This window comes from Paramormyrops kingsleyae, chromosome 3, assembly GCF_048594095.1.
Source record: "Paramormyrops kingsleyae isolate MSU_618 chromosome 3, PKINGS_0.4, whole genome shotgun sequence".
NCBI lineage: Eukaryota > Metazoa > Chordata > Actinopteri > Osteoglossiformes > Mormyridae > Paramormyrops > Paramormyrops kingsleyae.
Window position 1 is genome coordinate 7,019,234 of NC_132799.1, and position 19,716 is coordinate 7,038,949.

The 19,716-nt window shown below is 41.7% G+C and overlaps 1 protein-coding gene and 1 long non-coding RNA gene across 2 annotated transcripts; one reads left to right on the forward strand and one right to left on the reverse strand.

The window, feature by feature from the left end:
• The first annotated feature begins 3,421 nt into the window (after positions 1-3,421).
• On the forward strand, positions 3,422-8,310 carry prokr1b (prokineticin receptor 1b). The gene is made up of 3 exons (XM_023842411.2): positions 3,422-3,592; positions 5,340-5,869; positions 7,224-8,310. Exons 2-3 carry the CDS (start codon positions 5,403-5,405, stop codon positions 7,918-7,920), a joined length of 1,164 nt encoding a protein of 387 aa, XP_023698179.2. The 5' UTR covers positions 3,422-3,592; positions 5,340-5,402; the 3' UTR covers positions 7,921-8,310.
• A 5,159-nt stretch (positions 8,311-13,469) lies between these two features.
• Positions 13,470-18,479, reverse strand: LOC140588353 (uncharacterized). Its single transcript, XR_011989707.1, has 2 exons — positions 18,215-18,479; positions 13,470-13,753 (listed from the first exon to the last, which is right to left on the reverse strand). It is a non-coding gene; the product is annotated as an uncharacterized lncRNA (long non-coding RNA).
• Positions 18,480-19,716: the final 1,237 nt, after the last annotated feature.

Here is a 19,716-nt window from a genome sequence, read left to right on the forward strand (position 1 = left end):
GATCAGCTAAGTTTGTAGTTTAGCCCGTACAAATTATACTGTCTCAGTATTTGCTAGCTAGCCACAAACACAACAGCCTCTTCCATCTCCCTGTCATGTATTTAGAACATTAACTAACTAGTCATCTAACTAAATGTAACACTGCTTACTTCATCTAACTTTTGCATATAATAGTTACATAAAGTTTCAAAAACATTAATATCTGTGTGAGAATTGCAGTGCTGGCAGTACCCATCAGGCAGTGCGCCAGGCTGGGACTGGTGCCAGCCTTGTAAATAACATAAATAGTTCAGTGTGTTTGTCATGCATTGTACTGTTAGCGTGCGTATTGTGATGTTGTGTATAGTGTTCCATGTTATGTGTTGTAAATAGTGGTGCGTGTGTGGGCCCACCGTGTGTTGTTGGAGTAGTTGGGAAGGCCAGCCCAGTGGGCATTGGGGGTTGGGAGCAGTGGTGGTTATTGCTCTTGCTCGGTCCACTTAAGAACTGTTAATAAAGAGCGCTGCTGGTTAATTGAAGCTGTTTCGCCTGCATCCTGCATCTGCATTGCCTGGGTCTGCTGGTTATTACAGCATTTTTTTCGACTCATGTGTGGTTTTGAAAAGGTGCATACACACAAATGTGGTTTGCAGGATGCCCCTGGCTGGGATTACTGTGGGCACTGGCTCTGTGAATCTAAGGAGAAGGACAGAGGGCCCATGGGCCGAGCATCTGCTGCCTTTGTGTTTGCATTCACAAAAGGTGATATTTCATTTTTTCTTTTATTTTTTGTTTGTTTTATGCTTTTAAAAACAGCAATTTCCATCCTTCAATTTCCTTCTATTTTCCACTGATGGTAATATCACATCAGTAGGGTAGAGTATTAAACCAAAACCGGAAAATACATCCAACAGCTTAAGTACCTTACATTTCTACTGGCACCCAGACTGTCTTTTAAGCCATGTGGGTGAAATTTCTTTGTTGTTTTCAGTCACTTTTACGGGCACCTTGCCAAATCAATCCTGAGAGCTTCCAGTCAGTGCAGGGTCATTGTCCATCACCAGCCAACCAGCAAAGTGCTCCGGGTTTAAATTCACATGAGAGTTTAAGCTGAATACAAGTTTTCCTTGTTGTGGAGCTTAGCACACCAGCTGTGAGTGAAATGGGCTGCATTTAATCGATATGAGATCTAGGTGGGACACATGTACCCAGCAGCGGTATTTACCACCACTATGTGCTTGCATAGCCCCCCGCCCCCCCACTCAAGGTTGGGGCCCCTTACTGGTTGTAAACGGTCACTACTGGAAGGATGGGAAACCCTGAAGTGACTTTTAGAGCGTGGACCCAGAAAAGCCACAGCTTACTGGTACATAACGGGAGCAGATGGAAAGTAACACACAGTGCATGTTTTCCCATGTTACTATTGGACTGTCTATCCATTTTCTATAGTTTACAGTCACAGTGAATCTAGAGTCTGTCCCAGGAAGGTCACAAGGGAGGGGGCGGGGCACAGACAGCATCATTTGGAGACAAACATTGCATATTTTGGACTGCATTCAGGTCTATAAGATTCTAACGGGTCTGGATGCTGTTCAGCCAAATGACTATTTCAATATTAGTCTAAATACTAGAACTCGTGGCCATAAGTGGAAATTAGCGGGAGAACATTTTAAAACAAATTTGAGGAAGCACTTCTTTACACAGAGTGTAGTTAGAGTATGGAATAGTCTTCCTGCTAGTGTAGCGGAAGCTAAAACCCTGGGTTCCTTCAAATCAGAGCTAGATAAGATTTTAACAACTCTGAGCTATTACTTAAGTTCTCCCCAAACGAGCTTGATGGGCCGAATGGCCTCCTCTCGTTTGTAAATTTCTTGTGTTCTTATGTTCTTATGAGGAAACCCGTAAACCCAGAAGAAACCAGTGTGAAAATTCGAAAAGTGTGAAAATGGGGACAACTGTGACTATCCTGGATGACAATCAAGATCCAGGCCTTCAATGACTTCTTAGGCGCGGCCATCATTGCTGTGTCTGTCTGCAGAGAGAATGTCAACCATGTCCAGAGGTTCACTTACCTCGGCAGTGACATTCAAGTCTGTAGTGACTCTTCTAAGAAGTCTGTAGACGGATTGTAGGGGTCATGAGGTCGCTGGAAAGGGGTTTGTGGCAATCTTTGTAAGTCTTTAGACTCCTGGTGCTTCCTGTCTTGCTGTATGGCTGTGAGATATGGATAATATCCAGTGAGCTGAGACAAAGACTGGACTCCTTTGGTACTGTGTCTCTTTGGAGAATCCTTGAGTATCGCTGGTTTGCCTTTGTGTTCAACAAGTGGTTGCTCAGGGAGTCCTGAATGAGGCACATTACCTGCATTGTGAGGGAGCGTCAGTTACGGCACTACAGCCATGAGGCGCGTTTCCCTGAGGGTGAACCGGCTCGCAGGATCCTAATGGCTGAGGACCCGAGCAGCTGGACCAGGCCAAGGGGACGCCCACGTAAGACCTACCTGCAGCAGATAGACAGGCATTTCCGGAGGGTGGGACTGGACCACATGTCGGCCTGGGGGAAGGGGGGGGGGGGCAGCCAGGATCTCAAGGTATTTCGTTATGTGGTGGGCATGGCAACGGGCTGTACTAGCGCATGCACCCCCACCTGACCTCAGCTGACCTGTGTAAACACAGGGCTGGGGCGGGGGCACGACCCTGTAGCTGTGAGGTCACAGTGCCACAATCGGAGCCGCCAGACTGACATCCCTTTACGTATTCAGTGTTTTTTTAAAAAAGTGCCACTGGTCGTGTTATATTACAGGTATTTTAATGTTTTTGTCATGTTAATTGTTTCTGATGAAATTCCAAGTAATCGCAAAGATACACCAAAAATAAGTGTGTGAATCCAAAATTGATTGGAATAATTGTAAAATTGTGCCGTAACGGGTTGTTTCAGAGGAGAATGCAACATGGTAACCAAGAGACCAGAGAGCTGTCATTCACCCAAACAATCCTGCCTGACTACGCGATGAAGAGCTTGCCGTGGCATCTCCCCAAGCAGGCGCTCCTCCAGAGGTGAGCGTCGCAAGTAAGCATGACTCACTTGTCAATTAAATATTCTGGTTCATCTCTTCCATAGTAAACACTATATAGTAAAAGCCGATGTCATAAATATTTCATAAGGGCGCAAAAACAAACCAGAATTATTCAACCTTCACAGACCCAACAAACATGCAAACACGATAAAAAAGGGGCTTTCTTCAAAATAATGTAACTTTAAGTGAAATTCGCGTAGTGGTTTAAACGGTTACTGCAACAGTAGACTTTCTGCGCTTGGTAATTTGCGCGTTTAAATGCATACATTTTGTGTATCAACAAAGAAGCGTTAGGCGAACGGAGAATCCGCGTCAGAAATTGGGATTTTAAATTGCGGACGTAATTGCCTTGAGTGCCACGGAACACCGGCGCAGCGCTCAGTACAGGGAGGGTCTCCTGACCGCTGAGCCGCATTGCCGAGCCGTACCGCTCAGCTTCATAGCGCTGAAGCATAGTGCGCTCTTTGCTAAGGGTGTGCGCCGCATGACTGGGAAAAGGCGGCATTCATGACAATAAATGGCATTTCATAACTACCGGTAAGTGCTGTTTGTTCTGGGTTAGTTGAGTTGTATAATCGTTGTATTCTTATCAACATTGTTCATGGATGGTGCTGTCGGTATAAAGTCTTTAGCCTTGCTGCCTCTATTGTGAATTCTAGTTTTAAATGTTGTATAGTCTGTTCCACTTGTTTAATTGACTAATTGACTTAAATCACCTAACAGATACCTTCAAATGACGTCTGAATTATTAAGCATGATTATTACGTAAGCGTGTCACTTTTGCATAATGAACAATAAGAACTGTCAATTACAAATCCTTACATAGTTATTTTATGCATGATAATTTTTCTAGCAAAACATTTGCATGTTGCTTTTTTGGCCAAAATTGTATATCTCTGTAAACAGGCTCAGTGGAAAAAAAATAAATACTGTAATTAAATACTGAGATTGTATCGACAGAGACAGGAATTATGATTCCGTTCAGTAACCAGTAGATTATTGTTCCTACAATATGGACCATCAAGCCTTACACCAACAAATCCGGTTCCTTCTGCTTAACGGCAATTAGTTTTGCTGGATTCAGATCACGGAAAAAGCTATTTGAAGGGGAGGTGCTTTATTCAGAAAGTTTTAAGTACATTAGGAACAGAGTTTTATCCTTCATATGGAGAAGAACTGCCGTGTGCTTGGCGCGTAATCACATTTTGTATGCAATGCTATATTTTTGGGGTGTTTTAAAATAAGTCTTCGGTTTCTTGAGATCTTTACTGACGTCGTATGACAACAGAAAACGGAGAATCTTTTTTTACGCACAGTTGCTGTTCCACGTTTTCGTGAACGAAAAGCACTAACACGAACACACGAGCGTATTTATTCTCATGTAAGGTAGCTTGATGGCTAAATAATGGGACGAATAATGTGTGTGAACAACACTGACCTTTAAAATATCTCGGGAATTAAACTGTAATTGATACAGTATTAATGATGACTGTATTACATTGTATCATCTCACCTTCTCCCTAAGGTTGCCTCATAAAATAAGGGTATTTAAATTTAAATAAATATTTATTATAGCTCATTAATTTAACGGTGGCCTCCACTAGAAGGCATCTGCAAGAGATACAAACTCACCACTGACCTCGTAAGACCCTAGAGCAACAGCCACATTAAATTAAGACCGCGTGCCTATCAGGGCTCATTAATCAGGTCTCAGACTGAAGTATCCCCTAGTCCTAGTGGAAACGTCATCTTTTGTGTTCTCCGCAGATGCTAGCGTTACATTTTTAGGATGTACCTTGCATACTCAATAGGAGTACCCAATGCCTCCTTTAAGAATCCAAACTTTGTTTGTTCCTCCAAATTCAATATTGTCATCTTCAGCTATATGATACACAGGTCATTCACTGAAATGAAATATTGTTCTTGGCTGGTGCAAAAGAAAAAGTAATACATGGATTTAATATATCCAAGACATATGAACAAGACAATATTAAGACATAAGACAAAACAAATGCAAACATTTGCTTTTGTAGGGAAAGGTTGTGCAGATTGTCGTTGAATTGAATGAGCTGGAATTGCAGTAAATAAATTAAACAGATTTTATTTTCCGTGTTATGAGTTCAATATAGAGAGGGGTGTCCTTCAAGCAGACCCAGTCTTGCAAACTGAGCTGTATGTTCCATAGATGCTCACAAGAAATAAACAGGCAGTGACACCAAGTCCCCGTCCTCGTTCTCCAACAAGCAGCACTATGATCACTAACCTGTGATTCCTTTGCCTGTAGGAATATCTAAGACCCCGGAGAAGGGACAAGTGAGCAGAGGTACAAAGTGCAAGAGTCCCAGCTATGGGCGAGTCCAACGGGAGTCAGCTGTCGACAGCGCACACAGGCACAAATGGCTATCTGCCGGGATTCCTGGCCGATCCCTTCACGGACAGCTACAACATGGACTACGGGGTGCCGGAGGATGAGATCCCCGACACCACACAGGGCTGCGCCTTCTTCGTAGCCACCATCGTCATCGGTGTGGTGCTCGTCTCCATCATGCTGGTCTGCGGCGTGGGCAACTTCCTGTTTATCGCCACCCTGGCGCGGTATAAGAAGCTGAGAAACCTCACCAACCTCTTGATCGCCAACCTGGCTGTGTCAGACTTCCTAGTGGCCGTGGTCTGCTGCCCCTTCCTGGTGGACTACTACGTGGTGAAGCAGCTCTCCTGGGACCATGGGCTCCTGCTTTGCGCCTCCGTCAGCTACCTCCAAACGGTCTCCCTGTATGTGTCCACCAACGCCCTGCTGGCCATTGCAGTGGACAGGTGAGTCATGCTCAACACCTTCCAGCAACATTAAGGATGCTGATGGGTGACTCTCTGCAACTTTTGATTTATACAAAGGAAAGAACAGCTCGCACTTCTCGATCCAAATAAACATATTCGTCTTAATTCCGAGCGCCTGAAACCTCAGTAAAAGAGTGAAGTGCTTATAAAACTGACGGCTAAAGCGAAACACGTGAAAAAATGTAGGTCATTTATGGAAACCACAAGTCATTTGATCTTTAATCATCTGTGGTCTCATTTTCAAATTACTTTAGCTAGGTAGTGCCTCGTGGGTATCTCTAACAACATACAGCTTGTACTTGAGGATAATATTTTTATGATGTGCTTGAAAGCGCACAAACATTTATGGAGGACTCACTTTGTACTGCATTCATGGGAGATAAAGGGTACCTGCCCAGATTCTTCAAAGGTTTTAAAATTCTTGTTTAAATCACATTGTAGTAGGTATTCTTGGACCATATGTGAAAACGTTTTAATTTCAACAGGGCGATTATAACATTTCCTTTATAAATTCTGTGCACCTTTGATGTGAAAAATAAATGTGAATATTTTGGTTCAAATGCAATAAAATTGTATTGAAAACTTAGGAATTAATAACTGCTCACTGCTTAAGTGAGGAAGGACTTACACTCCTGGAGAGACGATGAATTTTCCTGACTTAAAATGCAAAAGTTTTAAAACTATAAAATAACAATAATCGTTAAACTGGTGTCTATAAAATCAATAACTTCTTCCATATGGATTCTATTACGATATTTTACAATATTTTGCTTAATTGCAATATACATGTATATTATCTATTAATAGATAACTGTTTTGACTGGTTGGAATACGAGTGCCAACTGGAAGACGTTTCCAAGTGATTTTAGAATCATTTTGCCAATAACTGTAACCATTGATACACAATAATCAAATATTACTACGGAGTAGAACAATGGAGCAAGTTGACACCTTCTCATCTAACTGTCCAAAATTTCTGTAATAAAAACTCTTTGTATTTTACTGGGTGCTCAGTACGGTTAGATAAAATCTTTTTAATTTTAAATTTTTTTTTCCTGTGCTTCAATGAGTTGGAGAGATCTGGTGAATTTACAATGAACACCTTCTGATCGGATTATTCCCTTTAATGCAAAGAAAAACATGAAGAGATGAGTGAGGAAATGGAATTTAATTGGGTCACTACTGAAATTGCTGTCAACAGGTAAATAGGGAACAAAAACCCTAGTTATATATCTCAGATAAGTTATCAGAATCATTCACAAGCTATGTGATTTACTAGCAGTGCTCAAGCAGTGTTAGGTAGTGAACGTGATGCACTTGTTTCAATGCTCAGGTATATGGCCATCGTCCATCCCCTGAGGCCGCGAATGAAGCACCAGACGGCCTATTGCCTGATTGTAGGCGTGTGGATCGTCCCAGTCCTCATCTCCATCCCCTCTGCCTACTTTGCCTCAGAGACCACATACCCGCACGGTTCCTCCCAGACCAGCAAGGTGTTCTGCGCCCAGATCTGGCCTGTGGACAAGCAGCTATATTACCGCTCCTACTTCCTGTTCATCTTTGGCGTGGAGTTCGTAGGCCCCGTGCTGACCATGACGCTCTGCTACTTGCGAATCTCCCAGGAGCTGTGGTTCAAGACCGTGCCGGGCTATCAGACAGAGCAGATCCGGAGGCGGTTGCGGGGGCGCCGGAAGACCGTCGTGGTGCTGATAGGCATCTTGACGGCCTACATCCTCTGCTGGGCCCCGTACTACGGCTTTGCAATCCTGCGTGACTTCTACCCCACGGTCATCTCGCGGGAGAAGAACTCCCTGGTGGCGTTCTACATCATCGAATGCATCGCCATGAGCAACGGCATGATCAACACCCTCTGCTTTGTCAGTGTCAGGAACAACACAGTCAAGCACTTGAGGAGGATCGTGCTGCTTCGATGGAGGTCCACCTACGTGCCCGGCAAGACTGCCGAGGACACGGACCTCCGGACCTCCTCCATGCCAGTGACAGAGATCGACTGCATTCGCCTGAAGTAGGACTGAAGACTTCATTCCAATGTCAGACTGGACACATTCAAATAGACGGATGCAAGTGGAAAGCTCTGTCACCATGGTAGCGACTATGAAACAGAACATAGAAAAGGACAGCGGGCGGAACAAAAAGCGGTCATCTTGTATTTGCAAAGAGGTGGAGCACCTTAACTCCTTAACTGCACACGGTCTCTGTTTGGAGTAGATGGCCCTGCAGCAGGTGTAGTGTTGACGGCGGTGTAAAAACAAAGGAGAGTTAATGCTTCAGTTTATACTTTTCTCTAAAAATTGCAAAGTCTTTTGTGTTTTCTCAGTAGATGTAGTTGTGCTTCATGTGTTTTATCGTTCAATATGTTGACAATATGTTGAGTCTGGAAATAAAACAGCTGCAATGTATTTTGAGTACTGTGCATATTTATTGTTTATGTGGATAGCAGAAACAAGCAGCCATCTCTGTTCATTACAGTCAGTGGGCGTTTCTGTCATAAGAACAACAATACAAGAAAAACAGTTTTATTCTTCATGATTTCTCTAGTGAATTATATACGGAATTTTCTCTGTGAAAATGTACTGTTGGACTAGAAAAAAATTGGTAGGGTAATAATGTTGAATGAGCTGATCTCATTACACACACTGAGGGTGATTCAAATAATTTATAATATTAGTGGTCTGCTGCTAATGGTTACCTGTCACTTATGCGTACTTAGGTAATTGTGTTAGCCTTTCTGCGTAACTGGAGTTAGCTTGTGATGTTTGCTCTGTGTGACTTCTTACAATTCATTTTAAATATATTTCCATGTGTTTGTTTCAAGTAATTGAAACTCAAACTTATTTCCCCACCGGTCATTCTGATTGGAGGGAGGTTGTCAGAGAAAGGTATTTAAATTTGTAGCACTTAGCAAGTTAAAATAAGCATGACAGTAGAATTTTGGTACACTACTCTGGTTTGCTCTCCAGCTGGTCTTCATTTAGCATTTGCTGTTGAATGTTCCAGTATTAAAATGATTTCTCATGTAACGTCGGGATCATTGTTTATGTCAGAAATGGACAAATTATAGATAGGATGTATTTACAGTGACTGTAAAAAAGCAAAGCAAAAGCTTTAAAGTAAGTCTTTAGCTTTACATTTCAGAAAATGATGGTGCATAATCATGGTGTCTCGTAATGGACTTAAGAAATGCAAAGTAGTATTTTTAAAAACTTAAGAGTAGCATCAAAATATTGAAATACAAATTGTCATGAAAATCACATGTATCTAACAATGTAACATTAAACATATTTTAGACACATACCTCCAGATGTCCATTGTATGTTGCCCAGTTCTTAAAAAAAATGTTTTGATCATCAAGGAGATGGACATCTTGTAGCGATTTCATATTTTGGATGGAAAATATGGTTTAGAGGAGAAACACAGGCGAGACTCATTACATCTCGAAATGGGAAAAGACTCGTCATGTACTGAATGGTTTCGTCTGTACTGAATGTACACAAGCGCTGTGTGCTCTTACCTTGCATGCAATGTTCCTTGAAACTACCTTCTCTGAATGGTTTACCTGCAATACTCACCCTGGATAGGGGCCATCCTAAGATACCGTGACAGTTGTGCTTTCTAATGTGCACTAATGAGGATCTTTGGGAATCGCAGACCTTGACGTACACCTTGTCCTCAAATTAGCAAAGCGATCTCCCTGACATGCCGAGGTCCATCTTTGCAGGAAGAGCTGTAGTTGCCTTAAGAACTTCAACAGATGTGTCAGGATCTGAATTCCAGTGCGTCATTAATTAGTACTATGCCAGCACATTCGGATTTCTACTGTGGGATTACTGCAGTGGTCTCACAAAGTGTAATTTTCACCACCAAGATGACTGAATCTGATGTAACTCATTAGAATTTGGGCTTGGTTAGTCCAACCTAAGATTAAACTGTCATTTTACTGTCATTTCGACCTTTAAACTTGAGTTATCTGACATCTGACAATAATGACGCCTTTTATTCTTTCCTGATATCTGTCCAGCTCAGGTCAGTGATGATCAAAGCCACACTGCAGAAACCCAATGTAGGATTGAAGGTCAGCAATGATATGTACTGTAAACCAGTGTTTCCCAACCCAGTCCTCGGGAAACCCCAGACAGTCCACATTTTTGCTGCCTGAACCGGACCATCAAACAAACAAGAACACAGAATACTGGGTACAGGTGTGTTGGGAGGGAGCAAAAATGTGGACTGTCTGGGGTTCCCCGAGGACTGGGTTGGGAAACACTGCTGTAAACTATGGCTTTTGGATGGTGTGCATGTGTGAAAGGATTTATTCTGCTTGCCAGAAACCATCAGGCACGCTTTGCCATACTGTTGTTTTTGTATTTTGATTGATGACAAACATTTCGATTTTTGAAAAGTTTTGTGAAGCAAAAAGATTTGCTATAATAATTTTAATGTGGGTTAGGGTCCTAAGAAGGAGATGAATTTGTTTGTCACCTCACAGCTCATGTCATTACAGACGCTCCTCTACTTACGAACTGTCAATTTACGAACTTTCAGATATACGAACGAAGAGCACTGTAAGTACAAATTGTGTTCATTGGGCTCTCGTTTCCTGTCCGCAACATCATTTTTTTTTTCTGCGCACCAATTCTGGGTAGTACGACTTTTGGCCGCTACTCCCGCCGCGCAACGTAGCGTACGTACTCCCAGCATCCTAGTTCTTTGTACTCGCGTATATCCTTAAAATGATGTCGAATAACGACTTACGAACATTTCAAGTTAGGAACGGCCGTTCAGAACGTATCTCATTCGTAAGTAGAGGAGCGTCTGTATTTTCTGTAAATAAAAACTTAAATTCATCATAGCATTCTGATACAGCAGTGAAATAGTAGCAAAAGGAAAATACACAATAACGCTTGCGTTTAAAAAATACAGAAATATTGATTAGTAATCTGCAGACCTGCCCGTGGTGTTCTGCCAGGTTGCTGGAGGACTGGGTAAATTCTACTGGAGAATTGGCACTTTTGGGGGCTGATATGCTGGAACTTCTCAAATTTCCAAATATTTCCTATTTCTGACTTCAGGCCATCTATCCCTCGGCAGCGAATGTCACGCTTCGCTCCTTTTAATTTATTCCAGTGGAATAGATGACGTGTTGCCAGATTACTGGATATTTATGTGCCTTGGTTACAGTTGCTGAAACTGTCAAATTAATCTTGGTAGTGCCTAGTCTGGCTGTACATTAACCATGCGGATGTTTCCGCAAGTGGCTTTTCCCTCTATGCACACAATGTGCAGACATGGTATGCAACAGTGTATCCAAAACAGATTACGCTCAACACAGTACACAGCTTTATACATCAAAAAACATCCAACCATTCATATTGCACTTGCTTATCCTAGAAAGGGTCATGGGGTATCAAGTAAACATATAGAATATGCAATACATGCAATACAGTAACCATTTCACATTCACAAGCTTGACATTCGCAGTTTTGGTTATATGAAAGTTGGCCATGCACAATTAAACATGAATATTTTTGGAGCTTGCTGAAATAACGCAGAAACTGGCCAAAAACAATACTGAAAATGATTCGGGTCACATAAAATCATATATATGTTTTAGTGATACATACTATTTGTTAGTGTAGTGCATATTATTTATTAATATATAAAGTCTTGGCTTGGGTATGCTGCACATCCTTGTCTCAGTAACCGGTCTCACTCACTTCTTAGCTGTAATTGTGACTGTGGAGGTTCACAATTTCTCGCCGTAACCTTTAAACTTTTCAGCGCTGCTAGTTTTGCATTTTTAATACTGGGTCTGAAAGGTAGCCTTCCAGTGCGTATAATACTTTAGTTACTTTGCACATTCAGGGACATAATTTAGATGGTTTCTATCCCATATTAAAAGGTATAGTAAGGAAATCACAAAGCAATTTGACGGTAGCAGACTGTTATCAGTTAAGGTTAGGGATGCAGAAATATTACTTGCAAATTTTCACATTCTCGAGGATCTTGCACCCCTGACCCTCACAAGTATGAAGGGGTTACTGTGTGTTAAAATATATCCTATGTCATTTCTTTTGCTTATTTGTATTATTATTTTAAATATAAGATTGTCTGGTTTAAGTATTTCTAACATACTTTTATCAGCTTGTGATGGTGGTCTGGGAGTTTAACTTGACTTAAGCAGATGTAATTTCATGGCCTAATTTTTGTGATTTTTGCATATTTGCATCTATGACGCAAACCAGCAGCAGCAATGGGCCTATTGAACCGCAATAAATTAACACTGTTATATAAACAGTGAAAAGATATAATGTAACCCTGTAATATTTCAATGTAACTGCTCCTGTCAAAAAATAACATATAATACCCACATAATACAAAAGTAGAACAAAGCTCTAATTTTGCTGAGAATGTGAAAGAAGCTGATAAATGATCATGAAAGACTTTTTTGTGATATATGTCATATCTAAACAGTTTCTTAGCAACTCATTACATTTTTCCACAATCCGTTCAATGGCTTATTTTATTTCCCACATATTTTTTCCAGTGGTGGCACCAATTATAAGCTATGCTCCCATTCCGACAGTCCTAGAATAAAGATGGAACCATTTCAGTTTTAAAAGTAGTTAAAAGTATAATCTAATTTTGTTCCCAAAGATGGGAACTCTGAGGCTTTTATAGAGTTTTGTCAGCAGCTGGTGTCTCTTTACAATGAAGCTAAGTTGCTCTTTAGTTTTATTAATGAGCACACTTGGCTATTTAATGGTCATTCTCAACTTTATGTTGTGGTTAATGTGAGGCCTACATGTGTTTTTCCTTTCTGGGGGCATTTAAGGAAAATAACAGGTTTTAACTCTATTTCCTCAGGTTATGTCTTGTATTTCCGTTGAGGTATTATCCTTTTCAGATTTTAGTAGTACTTGTTAGGCTGTTTTATGCAACACTTACTTTCGATCTATTTCCAAAAGGCCCCTTTCCTGCTACGATTTCAGAGATGCATTACGACTGACGACTCCCCCCTTCACTTACCTGCCTGTTCAATGTGGTATAGAGTAATCTGGGGAGGGGTGTACTTCAAAACTGATGGCTGAGATTAGTAGCAATTAGTCATGGAAAATTAAAATGGAGTGTGGCTGATGAGGGAAGCAATATTCATTAGTTTGGTGTTTTAGTGTTGCACTGAGTTACACGACGGTGATATCCTGAAATTCTGCAGTTCTTTTCAACAATAAAACAATACAGGTGGCAAATCCCTTCATCTAGAGAGAAAATGGCTTTGTGGGAGTAAATCTGTGGCACATGCAGTGTGGTAGGCTGGTTCAGAGTTTGGGCCTTGCAGATCTTCAGGCTTGCGGTGCTTCTTGGGGACATGCTGTCCTGGGATCCGGTTGCTGTTCTGGAACAATCCTGAAGCATCAATCACATGAGCATTTGGCTGCTCAGCAAGATGATCTTTCGCTAAATGCAGTTATTCCTGTTGTAAACATGCATTTCTGCCCATGACTATGTCGAAATATTCCTGCCCCCTTTTATGAAAGACTTGCTGTACGCTATATCACAATTCACAATGCTCAAAATAGAAATTTTAATCATTAAAAATCAAAGACTTCTGAGAAGGCATTCATAGTTATGGAAACACATTTATGTTGAAGTACTCTTGTGATTTTATTATCCCTCAGTAGAAAAATTATGATTTACTGCAATTGTGTCCTACTGCAGTGCCCTTTGATGTGTCCTTTCTTCCGATAGTTTCATCTTTGGCTAAAGGTGATGACGGCGTTTCCTCCTGTAGTTTCCCATTTATGGGGGTGAAGGTTCAGTCCAGAAGTAAGAGGCACCGTGTACCTGCCAGCAAACCCAAAAAATACAGCTCAACCATATTGTTCACATTGTTACCACCTCCAAGTCCAAAAGAGATTAGTAATGAGCAATGGGATTGTGACGGGAAAGAAAACTGTACACTGAGTTACAACCAAACCTGCGTCTGGATCATTAAACAATCAAACTGAATAACTGAGACTCCATTCAAATAATATATATATATGTACTACTGCTGCTACTTCTGCAATCTGGGAACACATATGAATCAGTGGGGGGTAGGGGGGGACATATATTCATCCCCACTTGTCTGTTTGCTTTTCAAAACTCGGATATAACCTTCCGCCTCATTTTCTTCCTGCACTTTCGCAACCCTGCTCACCTCATAATACACTTTTTAGGCTCGCAATGCACGTGGGGATTTGGCAATTTACACTGCCGATGTCTAAAGATACAGCTGATTGACAGATACTGTAGCAAATCGAAGCACTCAGTGAGTCATCAGCATTGCTCGCCTTACCTGAAAATCATACATTTGTTTTAAAAAAAACGTGGATGTAATTTAGGCTTATATTAGCTCAGCTTTATCAGTTTGCATCAAATTATTTGTAGGTAATTTTTCATTATTGTTTACCGCCGGCTTCTTAATGATGCTCCAAAAGTTACCCGGGTGCCCCCCCATACTGCAGACCATGGCTACAATTACAGCTACTGCTTATAGTAATAAATGAATTGCCTAAATAATCATTAATGCATTATATGGACCATACAAAGGACACATCATCACTGAATGACTGCGACTCAACAGGGCTAATAATTGATGCCAAGATCGATAAAGATCCTCGGCCCAAAGGCACCAAAAAAGCTCCAATATGGACCCTTTCAGGACCCATTAGCAGATGTCATGTTTTCAAGGACAAACTTTGGGAAAAGATACATTAGTACTAAATCTTTTAGTGCTACAACCCCTCCAAAGTTTAGTGACTACCTCAGTTAGCGACCATTTACAAATACGATGGTAATAAAAAAATTTCCGACCCATGTGTGGATTTACAACCAAAATTCGTATACTTGACAACATATGCCAGGGAAAGAGAAAATTTTGAAGTAGAATGTATAAAATGTTGATAAAAAAATGTGCATATAATGAAGGATAAAAGAAATTGAGTATGGAAGGCTGAAATAAAGTTGTAAATGCAGTCAAGGTCATACATAGGCTACCCTGACTTTCAGTTAGCGGCCATTTTGCTTAATGACCTAGTCATAGGAATTTAGTCGCTAAAAGAGGAGCGGTTGTATTTACAGTAGGTCTGAGGAGGAGAAAAAGCATGTTGTTTTACAACTAGAACAAGTAAAACACAGGGTTTAATTTCTTCATGACTGGTGATACTGGAAAGCTATGTGATACGAGTGAATGCCAGGGATTAGCACACGACAAATAACGCAGTGGACACTAAGGAGACAAAGGTGGTGGAAACAGGAATGACATCATCCCTGGAAGGGCTGGTCCAGGCCTAAATATGTCTTAAGGTGCAATTCATGACCAATTGCAATGCAAAAAGGTACTACTCATCTGCCTTGTAAGCAATCTATCATACCCTGTGTCCTGGAGGCCAGTGATTTGCCGTCACAACAGAGTCTATGGCCGTTTAGGCCTGGAGTCTGCTTAGTTCAGAAAGCATGAGTTATACAGTCACCCCTTCACAGTCCCGAAGGTTGGGGCAGAAGACTCCCAAAAATATGAAAATTCATGAATAGTACTTGGCCCCCCACTAACCTCAACCTATAACAGTCTGCTAGCCTGAATGATAATGTAAAAAGTCTGATTATCACCGATCACTGTACTGTACAGTTTGCATGTCAAACTTCTTAGCCATTTCCTATGAACCCAGACTATCTAAATTATGCCCCCGTATGTACAAAGTTACTATTGTATGCAATGGGAGCACTACGTTTTTACTCATTATTAAAAATGTCAAACTAACATTGCAGAAAATTTTAAAAGTTACTGCAAGAAATGCAAGAGTCCATGGTGACAAAGGCAGTTAAGGTGAGTGAGGCTGGTTACCGGGACGAAGATGTGCGGCGTATCCAAACCAAGGCCGTCAATATTAAAAACATAGTGTGCACTTACAATAACCTATATGTATTCCTAATATTTTATGTGATCTGAATGTTTTTCAGTATTTTTTATTTGGCTTACGTGTCGTCTGCGAGTTCCTGCGATGTTTCAGCAATCTCCAAAAATATTTCTGTTTGACTGATCTCAGTTTGCATTTTCACATTGCCGTGTGTGGGCATGCCATTCAACAAAACTGAATAAAATCCATTCCCCCTCTTTTCTTTCAAAGAAATGGATGTTAGACTTACTGTAGGGCTGCATTACGGTTGTTCAGGAGTGAGTTTGGGATACAACAACTTTGTACAAGAACTGCACAGCTCCTTACAGCATAGTTGCATCAATGCAACTATGCTGTAATTTCTGTGTGTTTAATGGTACCTTTGAAATAGATTATTTTTTTTTTTTGCCTCTGTGTGTACTACCAGATACACAATTTCAATAGCCGTTGGCTTTTAGCACTGGGATGCCGGTGAGAAATGAAGCACTTCTTTTATGTTTCTTTGCCTATAGGGAGCATGCTGGTTTTGTTCGCCCTCTTTGGGATGTTGCTGGAACGCGAGCGGAGTGAGCGGGAGGAAGCCGTGAGCCGCCAGCACCAAGCCGGCAGGCCGTGTGTCTCATTCACATCGACTGACAAATGCAGGCCGTCTCCCCCCCCCCCCTGCCCCCCTCTGGATCTGCCTTCCAACCTCAATCAAATGCAACCATTTCTTTGAACAAGAGATGCCAGTAAATGCACAAGGTGTTTCTAAGCCAGCATTTTTAAACATGTACGGGGTACGGGAGGGGGGGGGGGGTAGTTGACCCGGCAGTGCAGGATGCTGTGCTTCTGATTGGAAGGTTGTCATTTTAAATCCCAGAGTCAGCAGAGTCATTTCACTGTTGGGTCCCTGAGCGAGGCCCCTAATATAAAATTGTGCCAGGGAACAACCTACAAAAAAATGTGGCCCCTTCAAATAAAAGTAAGTGCTAAATATATAAAATGTAAATGTGCCCAGAAGGGGAAACAGGAGCAGGATCTGAGAGGAATGAGTGGATTGGCAGTTGCCTCATCGCCACATTTTTCCCAGCTCCGTCCTCCACTTAAAGCACAGACCTCAGGCTCCTGCTTGATCGCTTATGCTGATTGGCTGGTATGTTTTCGCTTGGCCTAAATACAGATGAATTAGGAAAAGCCGTTTCACTCTGACACACTCGTTCTGCAAACAACAGGCAATTATTAACGAAGCCCATTTAAACTGTCGGGAGGAGCTTCATGCTGCTCTCCGGGAATTGAGCAGAAACTAGGGGCACGTGTCTCCCCAGAAAGCTAAACTGTGATGACAGGCCGTGAATACTTATCCGACTCAGAAGATGGGCTGCTTCATTTTGAAATCCCTAGGCTTCCAGAGACCACAGACAATACAAAATTATGCAAATGTTTATGAAATGAGAGATGTCTCAGGTTTATGAGCGATATCTTAATTTTTGTCGTTTTGTATCATATATATATATTGGTATTTTGAAACAGTTTTGTTATTTCCTCTTTTCTGATGCAAAAACTTGTTTTTGTGTGAAATATTGTTATTGTCATTTTGACTGAGATTTCCAGCATCTTACAGGGAGGCTCTGTCCTATTTTTTGCTACTGATTTTATTTTTCTACTTCTGTTGTTAGTCGCAAAAAAAAAAAAAAACTTCATAAAACCTTCGCGTTGCCGGTTTCTGAGCAGGAATGGTGAATCTCACTCAGGCCCTGAACCAGGTTCTTCTTGCCCTCACCCCCACTAACCCACCCCCAAAGGAACACAAACCCAAAACAAGCGACGAAAACAAAACGAGCAAACAGCGCCCTCGTAGCGAGACACTAAACATGAACAGCCAGGTTTCCCTATTAAGTGCTCTATCTCCGTTTCAGCATCTGATGTCACGAGACTGTTGCCTGGCAATTAAAGACTCCTCTCTTGGGACCAAACTGGCTCAGCGTAAGAGCAGTGGTGCATGAACATCCTCTTCACAGCATTAGGAGCAGGAAGGAGGAAGCTGGAGCGGCTCAGGAGTCTTTTTTCAAAAAAAAAAGTGTCTCTCTCTCTCTCTCTCTCACACACATACACACACACACACACATACATATATGTACATACATGCATACATATCAGCATTAGCAGCAGTGTTCAGAGTTTTTTGAGTTATTGATTCATTGTTATGGCTGTTTAAAGTCAGCCCTTCAGGTGTGACATACTACCAAGCACATTTTGCCAAAGCTTTACCTGAGAACTTGAGAATTTTGAAATGGAGTCCAGTCTTCCCATATTGCATCTGTGCTGGGCTGCAATACAAACAAACAAGCCCCTTCCCAATTGAGTCCCTCCTCCCATTTTCACTCACCACTAGCATTTGCTTCTGTCCCTCATCTCCTTGGCTTGGACACATGGTCCTTGCAGTGGTCCGGTGCACGTCTGCCCACACGATAATCTGGTTACACCGCTGCTAATCTGTGAAGCGGAAAATGTGAACATGGCCCTGAAACGGTATGGCGGTCATCTCTATGCTTTCCATACCTTGCGAACTGAGGAGACTTATCTAGGTGGTACACAGTTCCTGACCTCCTGCTCACAGTAGCTATCGCTATATACCCTCTGGGTGAACCTTCCTAGCTCTTTGATAAGGAAGCCTGGATTTCACATTTCACTGGTGAATGTCAGCTGCTCCAGAGTGAAATACGATGTTACGACTAGCAGCGCTCAGACCCGCCAAGAATGTTCTAGCAGTTCTCGTGGTTTCTCGTTCCTTCTCTGATTGCTTCCTCCTCTCCGGGCCGAATCAGTGTTGCAAGGCAACTACATAAGATGCAGAAATTTTGCACTGCCAATAAAAGCTGAATGTATTCTCTTACTGCATGCTCAAGAATACTTGAGGACAATAGCCAGATGATGGAAGCAATTGCACAGCCTGGATAATGACAGTTACTTAGATTCAGTTGCCATTTCAATATAATAGATTCGATTCCCCCCCCATGTACAATTTCAAGCCCTTGGCTTCTAAGCGAATCCAGCAAAATGCTGTCCCTCAAATGGCACACAAGCTCACGGACAGTCATTTGCTTCACTCAGTCTTGTGGCACTTACTCAGAGCTCTCCATGGGAAGACAGCCCACAATCGCTCGTTCTGGCCCCAAAGGTCTCTGTGTACTGGCACTCTCTGTGGATGCTCTACAATTGTGATTTAGAAAATGTTCCCTTGGAAAATGTCAATGCCATCATTTATTCATTTTTGCAAAATTGTATTTATTTTCTTTGGGATATTGCTGGATTCTTGAATTTTTTCTTAATAATTAAGGAAGACAAAAGGTTCAAACAGTAATGCTCAAGGTATTTGTTTGGTAAGTATAAATATCTTCTCAGTAATCCAGGTGTATATATGGTTGGAAATTATGTGTTGCTTTGGATAAAATCAAATAAATATACAGTAACCCCTTCACATTCACAAGGGTTAGGGGCGGAAGATCCTGCCAAATATGAAAATTTGTGAATAATATTCGGGCTCCCTTGACCTTAACCCACACCAGTCTACTAAATATTACCAGTTTCTAAACAAACAGTACTGCACTGCACAATTGCATGTCAAAATGCTCATCCTTTTTAGACCTTTTTATATAAAAGATAGACCATCTGTCACAACCTGCTCGTCCGATCCCCCTGTGTGCCACGCCCCCTTGTTACCTCGTGTGGAATCCCAGTGTTCTCAGCTGTGTCTAGTTGTTGTTAATTGATTCTAGTATTTAGTGCTTCCAAGTCTGTCTTACCCCTGTCCGGTCATTGACGTTTGTTCATGCATTTGTTCTGTGTTTGGTGATTTTCTCCAAATAAATCCCTTTTTCCCTGACTTCA